The 25,071-nt window shown below is 40.3% G+C and overlaps 1 protein-coding gene across 1 annotated transcript in view; it reads right to left on the bottom strand.

Moving 5' to 3' along the window:
- ICA1L (islet cell autoantigen 1 like) overlaps nt 1-25,071 on the bottom strand; it is a 129,351-nt gene that overhangs the window by 40,391 nt on the left and 63,889 nt on the right. The window contains exons 7-9 of the mRNA XM_053713267.1: nt 14,039-14,137; nt 12,671-12,720; nt 10,367-10,416 (exon numbers count right to left, since the gene is read on the bottom strand). Coding sequence (XP_053569242.1) covers nt 10,367-10,416; nt 12,671-12,720; nt 14,039-14,137 — 199 coding nt within the window. The remainder of the gene's footprint in view (nt 1-10,366; nt 10,417-12,670; nt 12,721-14,038; nt 14,138-25,071) is intronic.

Here is a 25,071-nt window from a genome sequence, read left to right as displayed (position 1 = left end):
CTTCTTCCAAATACCTAGTAGTGACACTCATGATAGCGCTGAAAACTCCATCACTGAACCCAGTTTACAAGGTTCTTTGGATACTCCAGTATCTATAACGTCAGATTATGCGCACCAATTAAAGCCAGATATCATCAATTTACCCACAAAAGCAGACTTTGATGCACTTAAATCCATAATCACAACAGAATTATCTAACATGAAGAAAGACTTAAATGAAATTGGAAATAGGCTAGAGTATGTGGAGGAGGGTCAGGACTCTTTAAATGTTTTATTCGCCAACATAACAACCCAAAGTAATGTTCATGGCACCCAGATCGAGAGTTTGCAGGACAAAATTGAGGACCTCGACAATAGAGGTTGCCGAAATAATTTAAGGGTCAGGGAGATACCAGAATCCGTGGCCCTTGTTGACCTCCATAGTTATCTGCATGGTTTCTTCAAACACCTTCTCAAAGATCAACAATTTGCGGACATGGAACTTGACAGGGCACACAGAGCTCTACGCCCTCCACCAGCACCGAAAGGGCCTAAATAACCCCCACAAAAGGAATATTGCACTAAGACTTTCGCAAAAAAAAGCAGACATTGTTTTTATCCAAAAGACTCATTTCCAGCGACAGCATGAGCCTAAAACTTTTAATTACAAGTTCGGTCAATCTTACTATGACTCTAACTCACAAAAAAAACAAATGGTGTGGGAATCCTAAAAAAATAACACTCCATTTCAACTTAACAAAAAATATTTAGACAGTATATCTATATTAGTAGGTAGATTATATAACTCTGTGGTGACCCTAGCTAACCTATATGCCCCTAATTTGAAACAAGATACCTTTTTCAATTTCTTAACTAACTTACTACTAGAAAATCAACAAAGGTTCTCTTATAATGGGTGGGGATTTTAATCTCACATTTAATCCCTCCTTAGACAACTCAAACAAATTATCCTCGGTGCCTCATAAAATAATAAATACAGTGAAACAATGCATGAAAGACCTAACAGTTCATGACGTATGGAGGATACATAACCCTGACAGCTTAGATTATACATTCTATTCTAACCCTCATCGCAAATTCTCTCGCCTTGATTATTTCATGGTAGATGTCACTAGCCTGTCCAAAGTGGAACACATAAAAATCCTCCCTAATTCCTGGGCAGATCACTCCTTAGTTTAATGCTCTTTCAGATGGCCTCACAGACCTTTTCCTCACTACACATGGAAATTAGACGAATCCTTACTTGCAGACCTTATCCATTGCCAACGGCTGGAGAAGTCATTGGGTGAATACTTTGCCTTCAATGAATCCTCTGTACATGACATCAGAACACTCTGGGAGTCCCATAAAACAGTCATACGAGGGGAATTAATTCATATGAAGGCATACCAAATAAAATACCACAACAAACTCCTCAACTACACCTTAGTAAATCTGTCCGCGCTAGAAGACCAACTCAAATCACTCCCTAATAATACTAAATTAGCACAAAAGGTTGCGGATTGCAAAACGCAAGTCAATCACTTAATAGGCAAAGCATGCAAAAAGAACTCAGTCAACAATATGAGGGTAATAACAAAAGTGGCCCTCTTGTAGCTAGAAAGTTAAGAAGGAAATTATACAAGAGTTAAATACTTTTACCCTGCTTATTTTTTAACGTTACTATGTAACACATCTGAACAAATAGCTAAAGAATTTAGGTCCTATTACTCTCTATTATATAATTTATCAAATACGCCTCACAACAGCCCTTGACTAAATCCCACCGAAAAGATTAGCCTAATAAATATCTTTCTAAAATTGTTCTCCCAATGGTCACCCCAGACCAAAGGCAGACTCTAAACAAGCAGATCTCACTAGAGGAACTTTTCCAGGTCATTAAAAAGCCCCAGGCCTGGATGGGTTTTCCGAATAATATTATAAAATATTCAAAGATACCCTCTCCCCTCACATGTTAGCTTTGTTCAATTCTATAAATAAGGAGAACCCCTTCTCAAGGTCTGCCCTGGAGGCACATATAGTCGTTCTCCCAAAACCAGGGAAAGCCTCCGATACTGCATCTAACTTTAGACCGATATCTTTACTCAACACCGACCTTAAGATATACGCAAAGATTCTGGCCAACATTCTTAATAGAATCCTTCCCCAAATCATAGATAGCGACCAAGTGGGATTCGTCCCATCTAGAGAAGCCAAGGATAACATGGTCAGAGCAATACAGCTAATACATCATGCCCAATCCACACTAACCCCCACTGAGATTGTGTTAGCGGACACGGAAAAAGCCTTTGACCGCGTCTGCTGGCACTTCCTTTGGGAAGTTCTACACAAATTTAATATGGGAGATTCTTTCAGTTTTAAAATAATGGCACTATACACCTTCCCCTCCACCAAAATAAGAGTAAACGGGATAACCTCATGCCCCTTTCTTATCTCAAATGGCACTAGACAGGGGTGCCCCCTGTCTACACTCCTCTTCGCATGCATGGCGTAGGCACTCGCTCCTGCAGTGCGTACCAATACAGATATCCTCGGTATACAAATACAAGACCACCAGTAACAAACTCTTACTATACGCAGATGACATCCTGTTTTGCCTAACAGACTCAGTGAAATTCATCCTCCCACTACTAGCAGAATTAGATGCATTTCAGACTGCATCCAATTATTTAATTAACAACTCTAAATCAGAACTTCTAGCGGATCAATGTAATGACATCCTTTTATTTCAAATTTGCAAATTAAGCCCATTCTGTATTGAAATCTCCTCTTATCTAGGGATCCACCTTACTTCCAACACCAATGACTTGTTCCAAGCTATCTACCCCTACAGAACACCTCATGGAGATCAAAGAATATCTCCTGGCTAGGTAGAATCAGTTCTATCAAAATGAATGTTCTTCCGAGGATATTATACCTCTTTCAAATTATCCCAATCCCCCTGCCTACTAAGTTTATATTGAATCTCCAAAACAGGATATTTGAGTTCATCTAGGATAAATGTCACTCTAGAATAAATAAACACCTAATGTGTACACCTATTGTGAATGGAGGGTTGGGGTGCCCAATTTGAAAAATTATAGGAAGGCCACTTTCCTTCAACGCATAATCGACTGATTCACTAACTACAAATATAATAAATGGGTAAAACTTGAACATGAAATCACACACATTACATTTGGGGCCCCTTTGCTGGCAAAATAACTCAGGCTTAGCACAGGCAATTAAGGATAATTTTATAATTCAGGAAACCTTTAGAGTATGGGATAAAACCTTAACAGAGAACCCCCTACTTTTCATCCAAATCCTCCCCTCTAACCTCCCTTACAAATAATATAGACTTTCCTCCAGGGCGTGAATGGGAGAAATCGAAACACAGAACTCTACATAGAGCGATTATGATATACCAAATAGGTAATGAACAAGCTTTTTTTCCTACAGATAGATTACTTGAAAGCGGCTTCCCCATGTTTTCGAACTGTTTTTTCTACATCAATGCCACTCTTACATCTTAAAACATCCAGATAGAAAAAACATACTACGCCCAATAACGCCCAATCCTTTTGAATCTCTTTGTAAATCCACCGACCCGATTAAACACACTCTTTCCCTAGTTTACTCTCTCTTACAAGCCTCACCTCCAGGACTCTCCCCTTAGTTTATTGACCGATGGTCTAATGAACTAAACACAAATATATCACAAACAGACATGACTCGCATATTTTCCAACACGACCACAGTTTCTACCTCAAGCAAAATTATCGCGATCAACTTAAAAATCATTCAAAGATGGTATAGGACGCCCTGTAGAATAAACAAACTTTCTCCAACATTGGTGTGTCCGGTCCACGGCGTCATCCTTACTTGTGGGATATTCTCTTCCCCAACAGGAAATGGCAAAGAGTCCCAGCAAAGCTGGTCACATGATCCCTCCTAGGCTCCGCCCACCCCAGTCATTCTCTTTGCCGTTGCACAGGCAACATCTCCACGGAGATGGTTAAGAGTTTTTTGGTGTTTAAATGTAGTTTTTATTCTTCTATCAAGTGTTTGTTATTTTAAAATAGTGCTGGTTGTACTATTTACTCTGAAACAGAAAAGGATGAAGATTTCTGTTTGTAAGAGGAAGATGATTTTAGCAGACAGTAACTAAAATCGATTGCTGTTTCCACACAGGACTGTTGAGATGAAGTAACTTCAGTTGGGGGAAACAGTTAGCAGACTTTTCTGCTTAAGGTATGACTAGCCATATTTCTAACAAGACCATGTAATGCTGGAAGGCTGTTATTTCCCCTCATGGGGACCGGTAAGCCATTTTCTTAGTTAAACATAAAAGAATAAAGGGCTTCAAAAAGGGCTTAAAAACTGGTAGACATTTTTCTGGGCTAAAACGATTGCTTTACTAGGCATATTATGCAGATTCTAACTAATAATTGGCATTATAATCTTGGGGAATGTTTAGAAAAACGGCAGGCACTGTGTTGGACACCTTTTTCAGATAGGGGCCTTTCTAGTTATAGAATGAGCCTCATTTTCGCGCCATTAATGCGCAGTTGTTTTTGGAGAGCAAGGCATGCAGATACATGTGTGAGGAGCTAAGAATCACTGAAAAAGCTTATAGAAGGCGTCATTTGGTATCGTATTCCCCTCTGGGCTTGGTTGGGTCTCAGCAAAGCATATAGCTGGGACTGTATAGGGGTTAAATGTAAAAACGGCTCTGAAATTTGGTGTGCAATACTTTTAATGCTTTAAGACACTGTGGTGAAATTTTGGTAATTTTTGAACAATTCCTAAATACTTTTTCACATATTCAGTAATAAAGTGTTTTCAGTTTGAAATTTAAAGAGACAGTAACGGTTTTATTTTAAAACGTTTTTTGTGCTTGGTTGACAAGTTTAAGCCTGTTTAACATGTCTGTACCATCAGATAAGCTATGTTCTATATGTATGAAAGCCAATGTGTCTCCCCATTTAAATTTATGTGATAAGTGTGCCATAGTGTCCAAACAAAGTAAGGACAGTAATGCCACAGATAATGATATTGCCCAAGATGATTCCTCAAATGAGGGGAGTAAACATGATACTACATCATCCCCTAATGTGTCTACACCAGTTTTGCCCACACAGGAGGCCCCTAGTACATCTAGTGCGCCAATACTTATTACCATGCAACAATTAACGGCTGTAATGGATAACTCCATAGCAAATCTTTTATCCAAAATGCCTACTTATCAGAGAAAGCGCAATTGCTCTGTTTTAAACACTGAAGAGCAGGAGGGCGCTGATGATATTTGTTCTGACATACCCTCACACCAATCTCAAGGGGCCATGAGGGAGGTTTTGTCTGATGGAGAAATCTCAGATTCAGGAAAAAATTTCTCATCAAGCTGAAACTGATGTTGTGACATTTAAATTTAAATTAGAACATCTCCGCGCACTGCTTAAGGAGGTGTTATCTACTCTGGATGATTGTGACAATTTGGTCATTCCAGAGAAATTATGTAAGATGGACAAGTTCCTAGAGGTTCCGGTGCCCCCCGACGCTTTTCCTATACCCAAGCGGGTGGCGGACATAGTAAATAAAGAGTGGGAAAGGCCCGGCATACCTTTTGTTCCCCCCCCCTATATTTAAGAAATTATTTCCTATAGTCGACCCCAGAAAGGACTTATGGCAGACAGTCCCCAAGGTCGAGGGGCGGTTTCTACTCTAAACAAACGCACTACTATTCCTATCGAAGACAGTTGTGCTTTTAAAGATCCTATGGATAAAAAATTAGAGGGTTTGCTTAAAAAGATTTTTGTACAGCAAGGTTACCTTCTACAACCAATTTCATGCATTGTTCCTGTCACTACGGCAGCGTGCTTCTGGTTCGAGGAACTAGAAAAGTCGCTCAGTAGAGAATCTTCGTATGAGGAGGTTATGGACAGAGTTCAAGCACTTAAATTGGCTAACTCTTTTGTTTTAGATGCCGCTTTGCAATTAGCTAGATTAGCGGCGAAAAATTCAGGGTTTGCTATCGTGGCGCGCAGAGCGCTTTGGCTAAAGTCTTGGTCAGCGGATGTGTCATCCAAGACAAAATTGCTTAACATTCCTTTCAAAGGTAAAACATTATTTGGACCAGATTTGAAAGAGATTATTTCAGACATCACTGGAGGAAAGGGCCACGCCCTCCCACAGGATAGGTCTTTTAAGGCTAAAAATAAGCCTAATTTTCGTCCCTTTCGCAGAAACGGACCAGCCTCTAATTCTGCATCCTCTAAGCAAGAGGGTAATACTTCACAACCCAAACCAGCCTGGAAACCAATGCAAGGCTGGAACAAGGGTAAGCAGGCCAAGAAGCCTACCACTGCTACCAAAACAGCATGAAGGGATAGCCCCCGATCCGGAACCGGATCTAGTGGGGGGCAGACTCTCTCTCTTTGCTCAGGCTTGGGCAAGATATGTTCAGGATCCTTGGGCGCTAGAAATAGTTTCTCAAGGTTATCTTCTGGAATTCAAGGAACTACCCCCAAGGGGAAGGTTCCACAGGTCTCAATTATCCTCAAACCAAATAAAGAGACAGGCATTCTTACATTGCGTAGAAGACCTGTTAAAGATGGGAGCGATACATCCAGTTCCAATAAAAGAACAAGGAATGGGATTTTACTCAAATCTGTTCGTAGTTCCCAAAAAAGAGGGAACATTCAGACCAATTTTGGATCTGAAGATCCTAAACAAATTTCTCAGGGTTCCATCGTTCAAAATGGAAACCATTCGAACGATCCTTCCCACCATCCAGGAAAGTCAATTTATGACCACCGTGGATTTAAAGGATGCGTACCTACATATTCCTATCCACAAGGAACATCATCAGTTCCTAAGGTTCGCTTTTTTGGACAAACATTACCAGTTTGTGGCACTTCCATTCGGATTAGCCACTGCTCCAAGAATTTTCACAAAGGTACTAGGGTCCCTTCTAGCGGTTCTAAGACCAAGGGGCATTGCAGTAGTACCTTACTTGGACGACATCCTAATTCAAGCGTCGTCCCTGTCAAAAGCAAAGGCTCATACGGACATCGTCCTAGCCTTTCTCAGATCTCACGGATGGAAGGTGAACAAAGAAAAAAGTTCTCTGTCCCCGTCAACAAGAGTTCCCTTCTTGGGAACAATAATAGATTCCTTAGAAATGAGGATTTTTCTGACAGAGGTCAGAAAATCAAAACTTCTAAGCTCTTGTCAAGTACTTCACTCTGTTCCTCGTCCTTCCATAGCGCAGTGCATGGAGGTAATAGGTTTGATGGTTGCAACAATGGACATAGTTCCTTTTGCACGAATTCATCTAAGACCATTACAACTGTGCATGCTCAAACAGTGGAATGGGGATTATACAGACTTGTCTCCGATGATTCAAGTAGATCAAAAGACCAGAGATTCACTCCGTTGGTGGCTGACCCTGGACAATCTGTCACAGGGAATGAGCTTCCGCAGACCAGAGTGGGTCATTGTCACGACCGACGCCAGTCTAGTGGGCTGGGGCGCGGTCTGGGAATCCCTGAAAGCTCAGGGTTTATGGTCTCGGGAAGAGTCTCTTCTCCCGATAAACATTCTGGAACTGAGAGCGATATTCAATGCTCTCAGAGCTTGGCCTCAACTAGCAAAGGCCAAATTCATAAGGTTTCAATCAGACAACATGACGACTGTTGCATATATCAATCATCAGGGGGGAACAAGGAGTTCCCTGGCGATGAAGGAAGTGACCAAGATAATTCAATGGGCGGAGGATCACTCCTGCCACTTGTCTGCGATCCACATCCCAGGAGTGGAAAATTGGGAAGCGGATTTTCTGAGTCGTCAGACATTCCATCCGGGGGAGTGGGAACTCCATCCGGAAATCTTTGCCCAAATAACTCAATTATGGGGCATTCCAGACATGGATCTGATGGCGTCTCGTCAGAACTTCAAGGTTCCTTGCTACGGGTCCAGATCCAGGGATCCCAAGGCGACTCTAGTAGATGCACTAGTAGCACCTTGGACCTTCAACCTAGCTTATGTATTCCCACCGTTTCCTCTCATTCCCAGGCTGGTAGCCAGGATAAATCAGGAGAGGGCCTCGGTGATCTTGATAGCTCCTGCGTGGCCACGCAGGACTTGGTATGCAGACCTGGTGAATATGTCATCGGCTCCACCATGGAAGCTACCTTTGAGACAGGACCTTCTTGTTCAGGGTCCATTCGAACATCCGAATCTGGTTTCCCTCCAACTGACGGCTTGGAGATTGAACGCTTGATTTTATCAAAGCGTGGGTTTTCAGATTCTGTAATAGATACTCTGATTCAGGCTAGAAAGCCTGTAACTAGAAAAATTTACCATAAAATATGGAAAAGATATATCTGTTGGTGTGAATCCAAAGGATTGCCATGGAACAAGATAAAAATTCCTAAGATTCTATCCTTTCTACAAGAAGGTTTGGAGAAAGGATTATCTGCAAGTTCTCTAAAGGGACAGATCTCTGCTTTATCTGTTTTACTTCATAAACGACTGGCAGCCGTGCCAGATGTTCAAACATTTGTTCAGGCTCTGGTTAGGATCAAGCCTGTTTACAGACCTTTGACTCCTCCCTGGAGTTTAAATCTAGTTCTTTCAGTTCTTCAAGGGGTTCCGTTTGAACCCTTACATTCCGTAGATATTAAGTTACTATCTTGGAAAGTTTTGTTTTTGGTTGCAATCTCTTCTGCTAGAAGAGTTTCAGAGTTATCTGCTCTGCAGTGTTCTCCTCCTTATCTGGTGTTCCATGCAGATAAGGTGGTTTTGCGTACTAAGCCTGGTTTTCTTCCTAAAGTTGTTTCTAACAAAAATATTAACCAGGAGATAGTTGTACCTTCTTTGTGTCCGAATCCAGTTTCAAAGAAGGAGCGTTTGTTATACAATTTGGACGTTGTCCGTGCTCTAAAATTCTATTTAGAGGCTACTAAAGATTTCAGACAAACATCATCCTTGTTTGTTGTTTATTCTGGTAAAAGGAGAGGTCAAAAAGCGACTTCTACCTCTCTTTCCTTTTGGCTTAAAAGCATTATCCGTTTGGCTTATGAGACTGCCGGACGGCAGCCTCCTGAAAGAATCACAGCTCACTCCACTAGGGCTGTGGCTTCCACATGGGCCTTCAAGAACGAGGCTTCTGTTGATCAGATATTTTGCAAGCTGTGGTGCCTTCCGTTTAGGTGACCTGATTTGCTCCCTCCCTTCATCCGTGTCCTAAAGCTTTGGTATTGGTTCCCACAAGTAAGGATGACGCCGTGGACCGGACACACCAATGTTGGAGAAAACAGAATTTATGCTTACCTGATAAATTACTTTCTCCAACGGTGTGTCCGGTCCACGGCCCGCCCTGGTTTTTTAATCAGGTCTGATGAATTATTTTCTCTAACTACAGTCACCACGGTATCATATGATTTCTCCTATATATATTTCCTCCTGTCCGTCGGTCGAATGACTGGGGTGGGCGGAGCCTAGGAGGGATCATGTGACCAGCTTTGCTGGGACTCTTTGCCATTTCCTGTTGGGGAAGAGAATATCCCACAAGTAAGGATGACGCCGTGGACCGGACACACCGTTGGAGAAAGTAATTTATCAGGTAAGCATAAATTCTGTTATTTTCATCCACCAGTGATAAGTATTGGAGATGCAAAAGCTCATTAGGAACCATGGGACACATATGGTAGACATGTCCCCTAATACACCCGTGTTGGGACTCCATCATAAAGGCCACCTCCAAAATGCTAGAAGTAGAATTACCATTAGACCCACTCCTGTGGCTACTTAATGTACCGCACAAGCTCCAGACTTACAAAAAGAAACTATTATTCATAGCTAGCAACAGTTTGAAATTCCTAATTACCCAAAAATGGAAGAGTAGGGAGGTGCCCACATTGCCTCAATGGTATAGCAAATTCTACCAAATTCTCGATCTAGAAGAATATGCTTACATGAAACATAAACAGGAACCCCTTTATACACAGCTGAAAGTGACTTGGGAAGCTCACATATATAAAGAGTCTCAACAATCACTAGCAACGCTCACGTGACTTTTCTCACTCATAATGGATTTGGGAAGTTAAATTATATATGTTGCGGTCACCTCAGTTAATTGTATTGAATAAAACAGTACTGTTATATTTAATTTTATTATTTATTCAATGTGAATTACTTCAGCTTCTTTCTGTACATACATATTATTAAATGTCTTTATGCATTTATACTGTATTGTACCACTTCATCTCATTTTTTTTTTTTTTTTTAAAAAGCTGATTTGAAACTTTAAAAAACAAACAAAAAAAAACGCTTTTCTTTTAGTGGAAATAATAAAATTAAATTAAAAAAATATGTTATTTACCTGTTTCACCTTCCTTCTGTGCACCTATGTCATCCTTTATTGCAATTAGCCTAGTGATACATAGAAATAAAATGGTGTAAGAAAGCGGTTTGTCAGGAAAAAAATAATTTTAAAAAACTTTCTGCAAACATCCAACTTTTCTTAATGCAGCTTTCAAAATGGAGGTTCATACAAGTAAAAAGCAGTTTCTAAACCTTTCAGAAATAAAATAGATATGCAAAGACTAGGGGTGCACTGAAATCAACTGCACCTTTATATGCTTCAAAGAAGACGCTCAAAATAGATGATCTACTTATAAAATGCAATGTAAAGAGTTTTACATGAATACAAAACCAACTCACTCCAAAATATATCTCCCTTTTTTTTCCAATATTTTTTTCACCATGTAGTTGATACCTAAAATTATATAAACAGCCATATATGGAGACTGTGTGGGAATGGAGACTGATACAGCACAAAATAACTATTTATTTTGAAGCCAAAGTAATTTTGGACTTAAATTATTTGCCCATTCTAGAACCTTTTTGGCAGAAGACAACACAACAACACACAACTGCCTGGGGGGGGGGGGGCAATGTCCTCCCATTTTGTTATAAACTGCCAGCAACACTGGAGGGGGTTAGGTTTTTCCAGTTCCTCTCCATTTTAATCTCCATGGTCAAGAATTGCTCATTCAGGACACTATCCAGTCATCTCTGTATGTCATTGGACTAAAAACAATAATATGTTGCAAAAAATAATAATAATAATAATAATAATAATATATATATATTTTTTTTTATTTTTTATTTATCGGTTATTTGTAGAGCGCCAACAGATTCCACAGCGCTATAAACAAAGGTAGAGTACAACAAAACAATTATAGGGATCAAATGGGTAGAGGGCCCTGCCAAGAGTCGCACTGTTGTAGTCAGCTCTTAAGAAGGTGATCTACAAACAGCTGGACTCACACACACACACACACACACACACACACACACATATGTACACTACCCTGTCTAGAGTGCTTCCAAAATGACTATTAATTTACTACCCTTCAACTTCAGGTCATGAGCCCTTGTTCTGGTGTGGCTCTTTTTGTGAAAAACACTTTCAGTTTCAACTTTATTAAGTCCCTTAATATCCTTGAAAGTTTCTATCATATCACCTCTCCCTTCTCTCTACTAAGGGAATTCATCAACTGCATTGTTTGGGATGGGATACACAGGTAATTGAATAAACATAGTATTAGCTAAAGTAAAGTCCAAACTGTGAATAATTAGTATTTTTGGGAGGAAGGAGTGTTGGGGCTTGTTTAGATTATTTATGGGTATATACAGGATTACAATTACTAGAGAAATGAAGAATAAATAAAGTAATGGGTAAGTAAGCTATGGTATATACAGAGTCCAAAATATAAAGATAAAAACCATCTCAAAGTGAGATATAAAAGTCCTATCACGGTAATGAAAAAAAAAACAGTACAAAATCTTGGTTGCATTGGATTGAGTTAACAGAGTACAGTCAGCATTCAGTTTCACTTAAAGGGACAGTCAAGTCCAAAAAAAACAAATAGGGCATGTAATTTTAAACAACTTTCCAATTTACTTTTATCAACAATTTTGCTTTGTTCTCTTGGTATTCTAGTTGAAAGCAAACCTAAGAAAGCACATATGATAATTTCTAAGCCCTTGAAGACTGCCTCTATTTTATTGCTTTTCAAAGCAGGGGAGAGCAAGCTCATGTAGGCCATATAGATAGCATTGTGATCACGCCCGTGGCTAGTGGCAGACACTGCACTAATTGGCTAAAATGCAAGTCAATACATAATAACTAAAAGTCATGTGATTAGGGGCGGTCAGAAGATGCTTAGTTACAAGTTAGTCAGAGAAATAAAAAGTGTATTAATATAACTGTGTTGGTTTTGCAAAACTGGGGAATGGGTAATAAAGGGATTATATATCTTTTTAAACAACAAAAATTCTGGTGTTGACTGTCCCTTTAAGTATTAGTTCTAGTACACTCTTGTGTGGCAAGGTCAGCCTTGACAGGGGTCAGAGTGCTAGACCCATGCATTGCAGCACATGCAGCTACACATTCGTCTATCTTTCCTCCTCATCTATACAACACAAAAGCATCATGAGGTTGGAGCTGAGCTACCACCAAACACTACTACTCAGTCCTGAAGGAAAAATCAGTTAAAGAGCAAGTGGAGATGGCTCAAAACTTTATGGAAACAACATGCATTGAATCTGGGCAGATGACGTAACAACCATTCTCTTACATGTAAAATAAATTGCTCATATCTTATGTATTTATACTTACTTATCCATATCTGTTGTACCATTTCTTTCTCCATGAGCCTGCTCAGACGGCTGCAAAACAATTATTTTGTGTGATTATTCTTTGTAATGTACTAAGCAATAAACAATACAATTATTATTCAATGGTTTTGTTCATTGTGTATGGAAATATGGCATCAAAGTTTGTTAGACAGATATTATCATCATTAACTTTGTAGAGGGCCAGCAGATTCTACAGCATACTACATATACATAGATTATATATATAAAACAAAATGCACACATACAGAAGCTCACACACACACAGAAGCTCACATACACACACACAGAAGCTCACACACAAGCTCACACACACACAGAAACTCTCTCACACACAAGCTCTCTCACACACAAGCTCTCTCACACACAAGCTCTCTCACACACAAGCTCTCTCACACACAAGCTCTCTCACACACAAGCTCTCTCACACACACACACACACAAGCTCTCTCACACACACACACACACAAGCTCTCTCACACACACACACACAAGCTCTCTCACACACACACACACAAGCTCTCTCTCACACACACACAAGCTCTCTCTCACACACACACAAGCTCTCTCTCACACACACACAAGCTCTCTCTCACACACACACAAGCTCTCTCACACAAGCTCTCTCACACAAGCTCTCTCACACAAGCTCTCTCACACACACACACAAGCTCTCTCACTCACACACACAAGCTCTCTCACTCACACACACAAGCTCTCTCACTCACACACACAAGCTCTCTCACTCACACACACAAGCTCTCTCACTCACACACACAAGCTCTCTCACTCACACACAAGCTCACACACACACACACTCTCACACACACACACACTCTCACACACACAGAAGCTCTCTCTCACACACAGACACAAGCTCACACACAGAAACTCACACACACACAGAAGCTTACACACATACACACACAGAAGCTCCCTCACACACACATAAGCTCACACACATACAAGCTCCCTCACACACATACACACAGAAGCTCAATCACATGCACAAGCTTCCTCACACACAAAAGCACACGCACACACACACAGACGCTCATACACACACATAAGCGCACACACATAATCTCACTAATACGCACATGCAGAAGCTCAAACACATACAGAAGCTCACTCACACACACACACACACATACAGAAGCACACAAACACATACAGAAGCTCACTCACACACACACATAAGCTCACTCACACGCTCAAATACACACACGCGCATACAGAAGCGCAACATACACAAGCACATTCAGAAGCTCACTCACACATATATAGCTAGTATGCTTTCTTTTTTTCCTGCTAAAATACTGGAACATGAAGAAGATATAGAACACAACACCTGAGAGACTGATGGACTGTATGGAAGCATCTCTTGAAACTCCGCCTGTATTTCAGCCATAAGTTGAGCAGTTTTTTTCCAGAACTGCAACAGTGTTGTCTGTTATGGAGATAAATCAAGAGACCATATTAAATAAATTATCAAATAGCACTGTAATGTATGATCATCTTAAGTAGCTCCTTACATAATATAACGTGTGTATATGTACAAAAAGTCACAATATACATTCATGATTTATTTTGTTCCCATTTCTGTAGTTTAACTATAAAAAAGTGTGAGTTTTCTAAATCCTGTGAGAATTAGAAGTGCATATTACAGCCTTCAGAACCATAACCTTACAATGATTGCTTCATTAATATACTAACTCATTTGTAATTGTCATTTTCAGCCTCAAGAGGAAATTAAAAATGGTATGTCCATCTATCTATCTATTGGATACTTATAGAGCGCGAACTAATCACCTGTGAGGGTCTCAAGACGCTAAGGGAAAGGAGAAGGGGGGGGTGGAGATGGGCATTCAGTCGAAGAGCCAGGTTTTGAGGTCCTTTCTGAACTTTGTAAGGGAGGTGGATTGTCTGAGGTGAAGCGGGAGGGTGTTCCATGTCTTTGCCTCCATGTGGGAGAAGGATCTTCCACCCGCTGTGGATTTGCTGATGCGGGGGATGACTGCGAGTGCTTGGTCGGCCGATCGGAGTTGTCTGGCGGGGGTGTAGAAATTTACACGGTGGTTGAGGTATTCAGGTCCGATGTTGTGTAGGGCCTTGAACGCGTGGGTAAGGAGCTTGAAGGTGATTCTCTTGTTGATGGGGAGCCAGTGAAGGTTCCTTAGGTGTATTTTGTATCCAGACCTTTTGTATTGTGTGTTCAGTTGTTTATACATACTATATATGTATAAAGAAAACTGATTTGATGTCACTTTTAAGTTTTATTTTAAGGGACGTGAAACCAGGTACATTATTTTATACGGTTCATTGTTTTTACCATTAAAATTACTAGTGATGTTTTTTTAAGATATAGAAAATGAAGAATATATATATATATATATATATATATATATATATATATATACATATATATATATCTTCCTTGAGTGAGATTTAATCCACTGCATTTTAACATACCAGTGAGGTATTATTGTTCTGAGCAATCTAAACAATGAGTTCTTATAAATTACTATTAAAAATTAATCATTGCCCTACCTGTGAATTTCAAGACAAAAGCAAGGTGTTCTATTTCTTGCTCTATATGGGCACCTGGTAAGTATCTTTTTGCAGTTTTATATTGAAATTAAGTTGAAGTGTAAACTTTTGGTCCATCACAGACACAGGTAAAATGTGTTAATAAAGATAAAATGTGAACCACGCACAAAGCTAAATTTTAATAACCAATTTACCAGCTCTAATTTTCTAAATTTCTACATTCCATATTTTAACATAAAAAATTTGTTATGTTTTCGACACTCTCTAGTATAAATACATCCACTTTTAGGGGCTATGAACTACATAAGGAAACTAGACTGGCTATTAACCCCCTTCACTGCTAAGCATTTTGCACACCCCTGTGCAAAGCTAATTGAGATTTTTTTTATTGCTTTCATTTAAACACTATTGGAAGTCATAATCCAGTGAGTGGCCCACACAAATTATATAATTTTTTTTCCAGCTGGACCAGCAGATTCAGAATATACAACTATTATATGTATATGTCATTGCAGATGAGAAGGCCACAAAAAATATAGTTAAAAATTATATGCATTAGTTTTTTTTTTTTATTATTATTATTTTATTTAAAGGGGGGGTCTTGGTATTTTTCAAGATCCCTACCATTTGAAATTGAATTGGTTAAAGTAACTTAATCAGACAGACTCCTGATCTAGTCTGGGCATGGGTGGACATTTCATTTTTTTCCACACATTAACATAAAACATTGGCATTGCTATAACAGTTTTATGCATTCCATAAAGTAAAAGGGATAAAAAATGGTGAATAGAAATGTGCATAGGTCCATTTCAATTTGACATTTAAGTATTTTTGCAACATAGTTCCCAAAAAATAAAAAAAAGCTAAAAAAACAAACCTAGTAAAAGTTATTACTGTTTTCCACTGGCATATACACATATGCTGTGAGGGCAGTGCACCAGGATTGAAACACCATGCCTGTTCAGAGAGTTGGCAGTGGTGTGTATTACACCTGTGAAGACGTAAAAGGACAGAAGACCCATTTTTTTTTCTTTTATTATTCAGATAGATAACACACTTTTAAAAAGGTTTTCAATTTACTTCTATTATTAAATTTGCTTGGTTCTCATGTTATTCTTTGTTGAAGAGATACCTAGATAGGTAGCCTGCACATCCCTGAAGCACTACATAACAGGAAATAGTGCTGCCATCTAGTGTTATCGCTAATGTATAACATTGCTGCAAAATAGTACTGAAGCTCCTAAACTTACCTTCTTGTTGTTTAACAAAGGATAACAATAAAACAAAGAAAATGTTATCATAGTAGTAAATTGCAAAGTTGTTTAAAATTGTGTGTTCTATCTTAATCATGAAATAAACATTTTGGGTTTTATGTCATACAAGCCCATGCTGACTCTCTGAGCTGGGGTGATGTTTTAATATTGGTTCCCAAGCCCTCGTAGCATGTGTGTATGCAGTTTTGCTTCTGGAACTATATGATAAAAATGCTTCCATTTCATACACCATGCACCTTTCTATCCCTTTAACAATACATGGCCATCACCAATCCAGGTAAGAGTGGGGGAGTCTCATGAATTGCAAAGAGACATTATGCCCTTTATCTGGAATGCCAAGAAACAAAAGATGAAAAACACAACAATAGTTAGAGATAAGAAAGATGGTGGACTGGCGGTACCAAGTTTAGTTTCTCATTTCTAAGCAGCCCGTCTAGCTCAAACTATGAATGGAAATTACACTTCTGGAGACCTAAGTTGGATGTGGCTAGTAGAGGCCATGATTAATTTTAGGCCGATATATAAACTTCTGTGAGCTCAAAAGTTAAAAGGAATAGTCTAGTCAAAATTAAACTCATGATTCAGACAGAGCATGCGATTTTAAGCACATTTCTAATTTACTCCTATTATCAAATTTTCTTCGTTTTCTTTGTATCTTTCTTTGAAAAGAAAAGAATATAAGCTTAGGTTGTTTTGAGTGAATAAAAATTGATAATAGTAGAAAATTAGAAAGATGCTTAAAAAGACACTCTACAATACAATTTTTATTGTTTGAAAAAAAATAGATAATCCCTTTATTATCCAGTCCCCAGTTTTGCTTAACCAACCCAGTTATAATAAAGGGACAGTCTAGTCTATTCAAAATTAAACTTTCATGATTCAGATAGGACATGCAATTTTAAAAAGCTTTCCAGTTTACTTTTATCATCAAATTTGCTTTGTTCTCTAGGTATTTTCTGCTGAAAGCTAAACCTAGGTAGGCTCACACGAATTTCTAAACTGTAAAAAAAACGCCTCCTAAGTGCATTTTGACAGTTTTTCACACTTAGAAAGAGCTAGTTCATGTGTGCCATATAGATAACATTGTGCTCACTCCCGTGGCGTTATTTAAGAGTCGGCACTGATTGGCTAAAATGCATGTCTGTCAAAAGAACTGATATAGGGGGTAGTCTGCAGAGGTTTAGATACAAGGTAATCACAGAGGTAAAAAAGTTAATTTATGCTTACCTGATAAATTAATTTCTTCTATGATACGACGAGTCCACGGCCCGCCCTGTCAATTTTAGACAGATTATATTTTTTTTTATTCAAAACTTCAGTCACCTCTGCACCTTTTAGTTTCTCCTTTTTCTTCCTGTACCTTCGGTCGAATGACTGGGGGTTGGAGCTATGGGAGGAGCTATATATACAGCTCTGCTGTGGTGCTCTTTGCCACTTCCTGTTAACAGGAGGATAATATCCCACAAGTAAAGGATGAATCCGTGGACTCGTTTACTTGTGGGATATTATCCTCCTGTTAACAGGAAGTGGCAAAGAGCACCACAGCAGAGCTGTCTATATAGCTCCTCCCATAGCTCCAACCCCCAGTCATTCGACCGAAGGTACAGGAAGAAAAAGGAGAAACTAAAAGGTGCAGAGGTGACTGAAGTTTTGAATAAAAAAAAATATAATCTGTCTAAAATTGACAGGGCGGGCCGTGGACTCGTCGTATCATAGAAGAAATTAATTTATCAGGTAAGCATAAATTTACTTTTCTTCTATAAGATACGACGATGACGAGTCCACTGATTCATTCTTTACTTGTGGGATACAATACCAAAGCTACAGGACACGGATGAAAGGGAGAGACAAGACAGATGGCTAAACAGAAGGAACCACTGCTTGAAGAACTTTTCTCCCAAAAATAGCCTCCGAAGAAGCAAAAGTATCAAATTAGTAAAATTTGGAAAAAGTATGAAGTGAAGACCAAGTCGCAGCCTTACAAATCTGTTCAACAGAAGCATCATTTTTAAAAGCCCATGTGGAAGACACCGCTCTAGTAGAGGGAGCTGTAATTCTTTCAGGAGGCTGCTGTCCAGCAGTCTCGTATGCCAAACGGATGATGCTTTTCAGCCAAAAAGAAAGAGAGGTAGCTGTAGCTTTTTGACCTCTACGTTTTCCAGAATAGACAACAAACAGAGAAGATGTTTGACGAAAATCTTTCGTCGCTTGCAAGTAAAACTTCAAGGCACGAACCACGTCCAAATTGTGCAAAAGACGCTCCTTCTTAGAGGAAGGATTAGGACACAGGGAAGGAACAACAATTTCCCGATTAATATTCTTATTAGTAACAACCTTAGGAAGGAATCCAGGTTTGGTACGCAAAACCACCTTATTAGCATGAAAAACACGATAAGGCGAGTCGCATTGCAATGCAGATAGTTCAGAAACTCTTCAAGCCGAAGAGATAGCAACTAATAACAGAACTTTCCAAGATAGAAGTTTAATATCTATGGAATGCATAGGTTCAAACGGAACCCCTTGAAGAACTTTAAGAACTAAATTCAAACTCCATGGCGGAGCAACAGGTTTAAACACAGGCTTGATTCTAACTAAAGCCTGACAGAACGACTGAACGTCTGGAACATCTGCCAGACGCTTGTGCAGTAAAATTGACAAAGCAGATATCTGTCCTTTTAAGGAACTAGCTGATAACCCCTTCTCCAATCCTTCTTGGAGAAAGGACAAAATCCTAGGAATCCTGATCTTACTCCATGAGTAGCCTTTGGATTCGCACCAATAAAGATATTTACGCCATATCTTATGATACATTTTCCTAGTGACAGGCTTTCAAGCCTGAATCAAGGTATCTATGACCGACTCCAAGAAGCCCCGCTTGGATAAAATCAAGCGTTCAATCTCCAGGCAGTCAGCAGCAGAGAAACTATATTTGGATGTTGGAACGGACCCTGAATGAGAAGGTCCTGTCTCAGTGGCAGAGTCCATGGTGGCAGAGATGACATGTCCACCAGATCTGCATACCAAGTCCTGCGTGGCCACGCAGGTGCTATCAAAATCACTGAAGCTCTCTCATGTTTGATTCTGGTGATCAGACGAGGAAGGAGAGGAAATGGTGGAAACACATAAGCCAGGTTGAATGACCAAGGTACTGCTAGAGCATCTATCAGTACTGCTTGAGGATCCCTTGATCTGGACCCGTAACAAGGAAGTTTGGCATTCTGACTAGATGCCATCAGATCCAATTCTGGTGTGCCCCATTGATGAATCAATTGTGCAAACACCTCTGGATGAAGTTCCCACTCCCCCGGATGAAAAGTCTGATGACTTAGAAAATCCGCTTCCCAGTTCTCCACTCCTGGGATATAGATTGCTGATAGATGGCAAGAGTGAGCCTCTGCCCATCGAATTATTTTGGTAACCTCTATCATCGCTAGAGAACTCTTTGTTCCCCCCTGATGATTGATATATGCTACAGTCGTGATATTGTCTGACTGGAATCTAATGAATCTGGCCAAAGGCAGCTGAGGCCACGCCTGAAGCGGATTGAATATCGCTCTCAGTTCTAGAATATTTATCGGGAGGAGAGCCTCCTCCTGAGTCCACATACCCTGTGCTTTCAGGGAATTCCAGACTGCACCCCAGCCCAATAGGCTGGCATCCGTCGTCACTATGACCCATGCTGGCCTGCGGAAACACATTCCCTGGGACAGATGATCCTGTGACAACCACCAAAGAAAAGAATCCCTGGTCTCTTGATCCAGATTTATCTGAGGAGATAAATTTGCATAATCCCCATTCCACTGATTGAGCATGCATAGTTGCAGTGGTCTGAGATGCAAGCGAGCAAACGGAACTATGTCCATTGCTGCTACCATTAGTCCAATTACCTCCATACAATGAGCCACAGATGGCCAAGGAATGGAATGAAGAGTTTGGCGGTGGTTAAAATCTTTGATTTCCTGACCTCCGTCAGAAAAATTTTCATGTCTACCGAATCTATCAGAGTTCCCAGGAATGGAACCCTTGTGAGGGGGATTAGTGAACTCTTTTTTACGTTCACCTTCCACCTGTGAGATCTTAGAAAAGCCAACACGATGTTCGTGTGAGAGATTTGGCTAGTTGGTAAGTTGACGCCTGAATTAAGATATTGTCTAGATAAGGCGCCACTGCTATGCCCCGCGGCCTTAGAACTGCCAGAAGGGACCCTAGCACCTTCGTGAAAATTCTGGGAGCTGTGGCCAACCCGAAGGGAAGAACCACAAACTGGTAATGCTTGTCCAGAAAAGCGAACCTGAGGAACTGGTGATGATCTTTGTGGATAGGGATGTGCAGATACGCATCCTTTAAATCCACGGTGGTCATATATTGACCCTCCTGGATCATTGGTAAAATAGTCCGAATGGTCTCCATCTTGAAAGATGGGACCCTGAGGAATTTGTTTAGGATTTTGAGATCTAAAATTGGTCTGAAGGTTCCCTCTTTCTTGGGAACCACAAACAGATTGGAGTAAAACCCCTGCCCCTGTTCTGTTTTTGGAACTGGGCAGATTACTCCCATGGTATGTAGGTCTTCTACACAGCGTAAGAACGCCTCTCTTTTTTGTCTGGTTTACAGACAATCGAGAAAGATGGAATCTCCCCCTTGGAGGAGAATCCTTGAAATCTAGAAGATACATCCATGGGGCACGATTTCTAAAGCCCAGGAGTCCTGAACATCTCTTGCCCAAGCCTGAGCAAAGAGAGAAAGTCTGCCCCCTACTCGATCCGGTCTCGGATCGGGGGCTGCCCCTTCATGCTGTCTTGGTGGCAGCAGTGGGCTTCTTGACCTGTTTACCCTTGTTCCAAGTTTGGTTAGGTCTCCAGACTGACTTGGATTGAGCAAAATTCCCCTCCTGCTTTGCAGCAGGGGAAGAGGTAGAGGGACCACCTTTGAAGTTTAAAAAGCAACGAAAATTATTTTGTTTGGTCCTCATCTTATTTGTCTTATCCTGAGGAAGAGCATGGCCTTTTCCTCCAGTGATGTCTGAAATGATCTCTTTCAGTTCAGGCCCGAATGGGTCTTACCCTTAAAAGGGATGGCTAAAAGCTTAGATTTTGATGATACGTCAGCAGACCAGGACTCTACGCGCTAAAATGGCAAAACCTGAATTCTTTGCCGCTAATTTAGCCAGTTGAAAAGCGGCATCTGTAATGAAAGAATTAGCTAGCTTAAGAGCCCTAATTCTATCCAGAATATCATCTTATGGGGTCTCAACCTGAAGAGCCTCCTCTAGAGCCTCGGACCGAAACGCAGCTGCAGTAGTTACAAGAACAATGCAAGCTATAGGTTGCAGAAGAAAACCCTGATGAATAAATATTTTCTTTAGAAGACCCTCTAATTTTTTATCCATAGGATCTTTGAAAGCACAACTGTCCTCAATAGGTATAGTTGTACGCTTAGCCAGGGTAGAAATAGCTCCCTCAACCTGCCACGAATCCCGAATGGTGTCTGATATGGGAAACATTTTCTTAAAAGTAGGAGGCGGAGAAAAGGGAATACCTGGTCTATTCCAATCCCTTGTAACAATGTCCGAAATCCTCTTAGGGACCGGAAAAACATTAGTGTAAGCAGGAACCTCTAGATATCTATCCATTTTACACAATTTCTCTGGTGGAACTACAATAGGGTCACAATTATCCAGAGTCGCTAAAACCTCCCTAAGCAACAGGCGGAGGTGCTCTAGCTTAAATTTAGAAGCCGTCATATCTGAATCTGTCTGAGGGAACATCTTTCCTGAATCAGAAATCTCTCCCTCAGACAGCAAATCCCTCACCCCCAACTCAGAACATTGTGAGGGTACATCGGAGATGGCTAATAAAGAGTCAGAGGGCTCAGCATTAACTCTCACACTGGACCTACTGCGCTTCCCCTGCAACCCAGGCAGCTTAAATACCACCTCTGTGAAGGTAGCATTCATAACTGCGGCCATATCTGGCAGGGTGAAAGAATTAGACGCACTAGAAGTACTTGGCGTCGCTTGTGCGGGCGTTAATGGTTGTGACACTTGGGGAGAATTAGATGGCATAACCCAATTCCCTTCTGACTGAGAATCATCCTGCAACATACTTTTATCAGCTAAAATATGTTTTTTGCAATTAATTGCCCTTTCAGTGCATGAGGGACACATTTTAAGTGGGGGTTCCACAATGGCTTCCAAACACATTGAACATTGGCTTTCCTCAATGTCAGACATGTTAAACAGGCTAGTAATGACAAACACGCTTGACACAAACAGGCTTAATTAGTGAAAAAATAACAATCTTAAAAAACGGTACTGCGCCTTTAAGAGAAAAAAAAGCATACACGTTCTGCAAAACAGCTTAAAAATAATCAAATCGTTTCAATTTTTTGCATGAATATTCAAAATATGCAGCTAAGATTGCCCCACAAGGAAAGGAACAGTTAACCCTTTATAGTGAAAAAACGGATAATTAATAAGGCCTAAATACGGAAAAAACACCTCCTGCACCTCGCCACAGCCCTGCTGTGGCGCCTATCAGGGATTGGAAAAATGGGGTTAAAGCTTCGATTTGGCCCAACACTTCCACAAGGGCCCACAGGAGTTGGAGCTTGCTGCTTGCTCTGCAAATACAAGTGCGCAACTGAGGCGCGAAAATAGGCTCCGCCCATCTCAGTCAATGTTTTGCAGCCCAAATGAACCGCACCAGAGCGGTCTGAAACTAGCCATATGGGTTCTTTAACCTAAAAAAGAAGCCAAGTGTACCCTCTAATAAAGCTTCAAAAACGTTATCAGCACTCCCAGTTAAATAAACGTTTGCCCACAAACATTCACTCAGTGTCAACCATTTTCTATGAGCCCCTATATGCAAGCTTAGTAATACCCCTCTTCTGTTAGGATTACTGCTTACCCTTACCCTCATGGGGATACTGTCAGCCATTTTTAAATACCACAGTCTCTCCAGAAAAATTGACTGAACATACCTCACTGCTATAAAGCATGAAAACGTTCCTCACACTGAAGTTTCTTGTACTCCTCAGCCATTCTGTGGGAACTGCACTGGATCTTAGTGACAAATGCTAAGATCATCAGCCTCCAGGCAGAAGTCTTCATCCATCTGCTGCCTGAGAGTAAATAGTACACACCGGTACCATTTAAAATACAAAAATTCTTGCTTGAAGAAAATAAAAACTAACATTTTATCACTTCTTTCACTTTACCCTTCCTAGTACTTAGAGTAGGCAAAGAGAATGACTGGGGGGTGGAGCTATATAGACAGCTCTGCTGTGGTGCTCTTTGCCACTTCCTGTTAGCAGGAGGATAATATCCCACAAGTAAAGGATGAATCTGTGGACTCGTATCTTATAGAAGAAAGTATTTTAATATAACTGTGTTAGTTATGCAAAACAGGGGACTGGGTAATAAAGGGATTATCTATCCTTTTAAACAAAAACAAATATTGGAGTAGACTGTCCCTTTAACATACTTTTTACCTCTGTGATTACCTTGTATCTAAGCATCTTCTCACATGACTTTTTATTTATTATCTATTGACTTACATTGTAGTGCTGTGCTGACTCTTAAATAACTTCTCGGGCGTGAACACAATGTTATCTATATGGCACACATGAACTAGCAGTCTCATGTTGTGAAAAGCAAATACAAAAGCATGTGATAAGAGGCTGTCTGTAGTGGCTTAGAAACAGGCAGAAATTAAGAGGTTTAAATGTTATAAAGTATTAATATAACAATGTAGGTTGTGTAAAGCTGGGGAATGGGTAGTAAAGGTGTTATCTATCTTTTTAATCAATAACAATTTTAATGTTGCTCTGATTCATGAAAGGTTATTGTGATGAGAGCAGGATGTGATGTCACTAGTTTGTGGGCGGGGCTTAGGTTCGGTGTCTGTGTCGCAGTTAGTTTAGTACAATCAACCTGACTAGATGTGTATTGTTATGCTCTTCAATAAAATAGAGTTGTACCATCATTGCTGTGTCCTGCATATGTCCTGCATCTCATGACATGATGTCAGAAGTTCTGGACTGCGCTTCTGTTCCTGATCGATTGCAATGTCAAAGTTTACCCCACCTGAGCCTTTTGACTTTTCTCAGCCTGCAGCTTGGCCCACATGGCGTCAGCGGTTTCAGCACTTCAGGATTGCTTCCAAACTGAACAAGGAGAGTGGTGAAGTACAAGTCAATTCTCTTTTATACTCTATGGGGAAAGATGTGGAGCCAGTGTTCAATGCTTTTATTTTCCAAGAAGGGGAAGAATTTAACTTTGATATAGTTATGGATAAACTCAGTGCCCACTTTGTGCCCAAAAGAAATGTGATTCATGAGAGAGCTTGTTTTCACAAACGTAATCAGCGTGTGGGAGAATCTGTGGAGTCATTTGTGCACAGCCTGTATGAATTAGCTGAATTCTGTGAGTTTGGTGTTGCTAAAGAAGAGCAAATCAGAGACAGAATAGTTATTGGAATTGCAGATGCTGAAGTCTCCCTGAAGCTGCAGTTAGAGCCTGATTTAACGTTAGACGGGGCTATTAGGATGGCCCGCCAGA

Source organism: Bombina bombina, chromosome 1, assembly GCF_027579735.1.
Source record: "Bombina bombina isolate aBomBom1 chromosome 1, aBomBom1.pri, whole genome shotgun sequence".
In the NCBI taxonomy this organism is placed as follows: Eukaryota; Metazoa; Chordata; class Amphibia; order Anura; family Bombinatoridae; genus Bombina; species Bombina bombina.
Note: the sequence above shows the minus strand (reverse complement) of the source record. Positions and strands in the feature narration are given on the sequence as shown.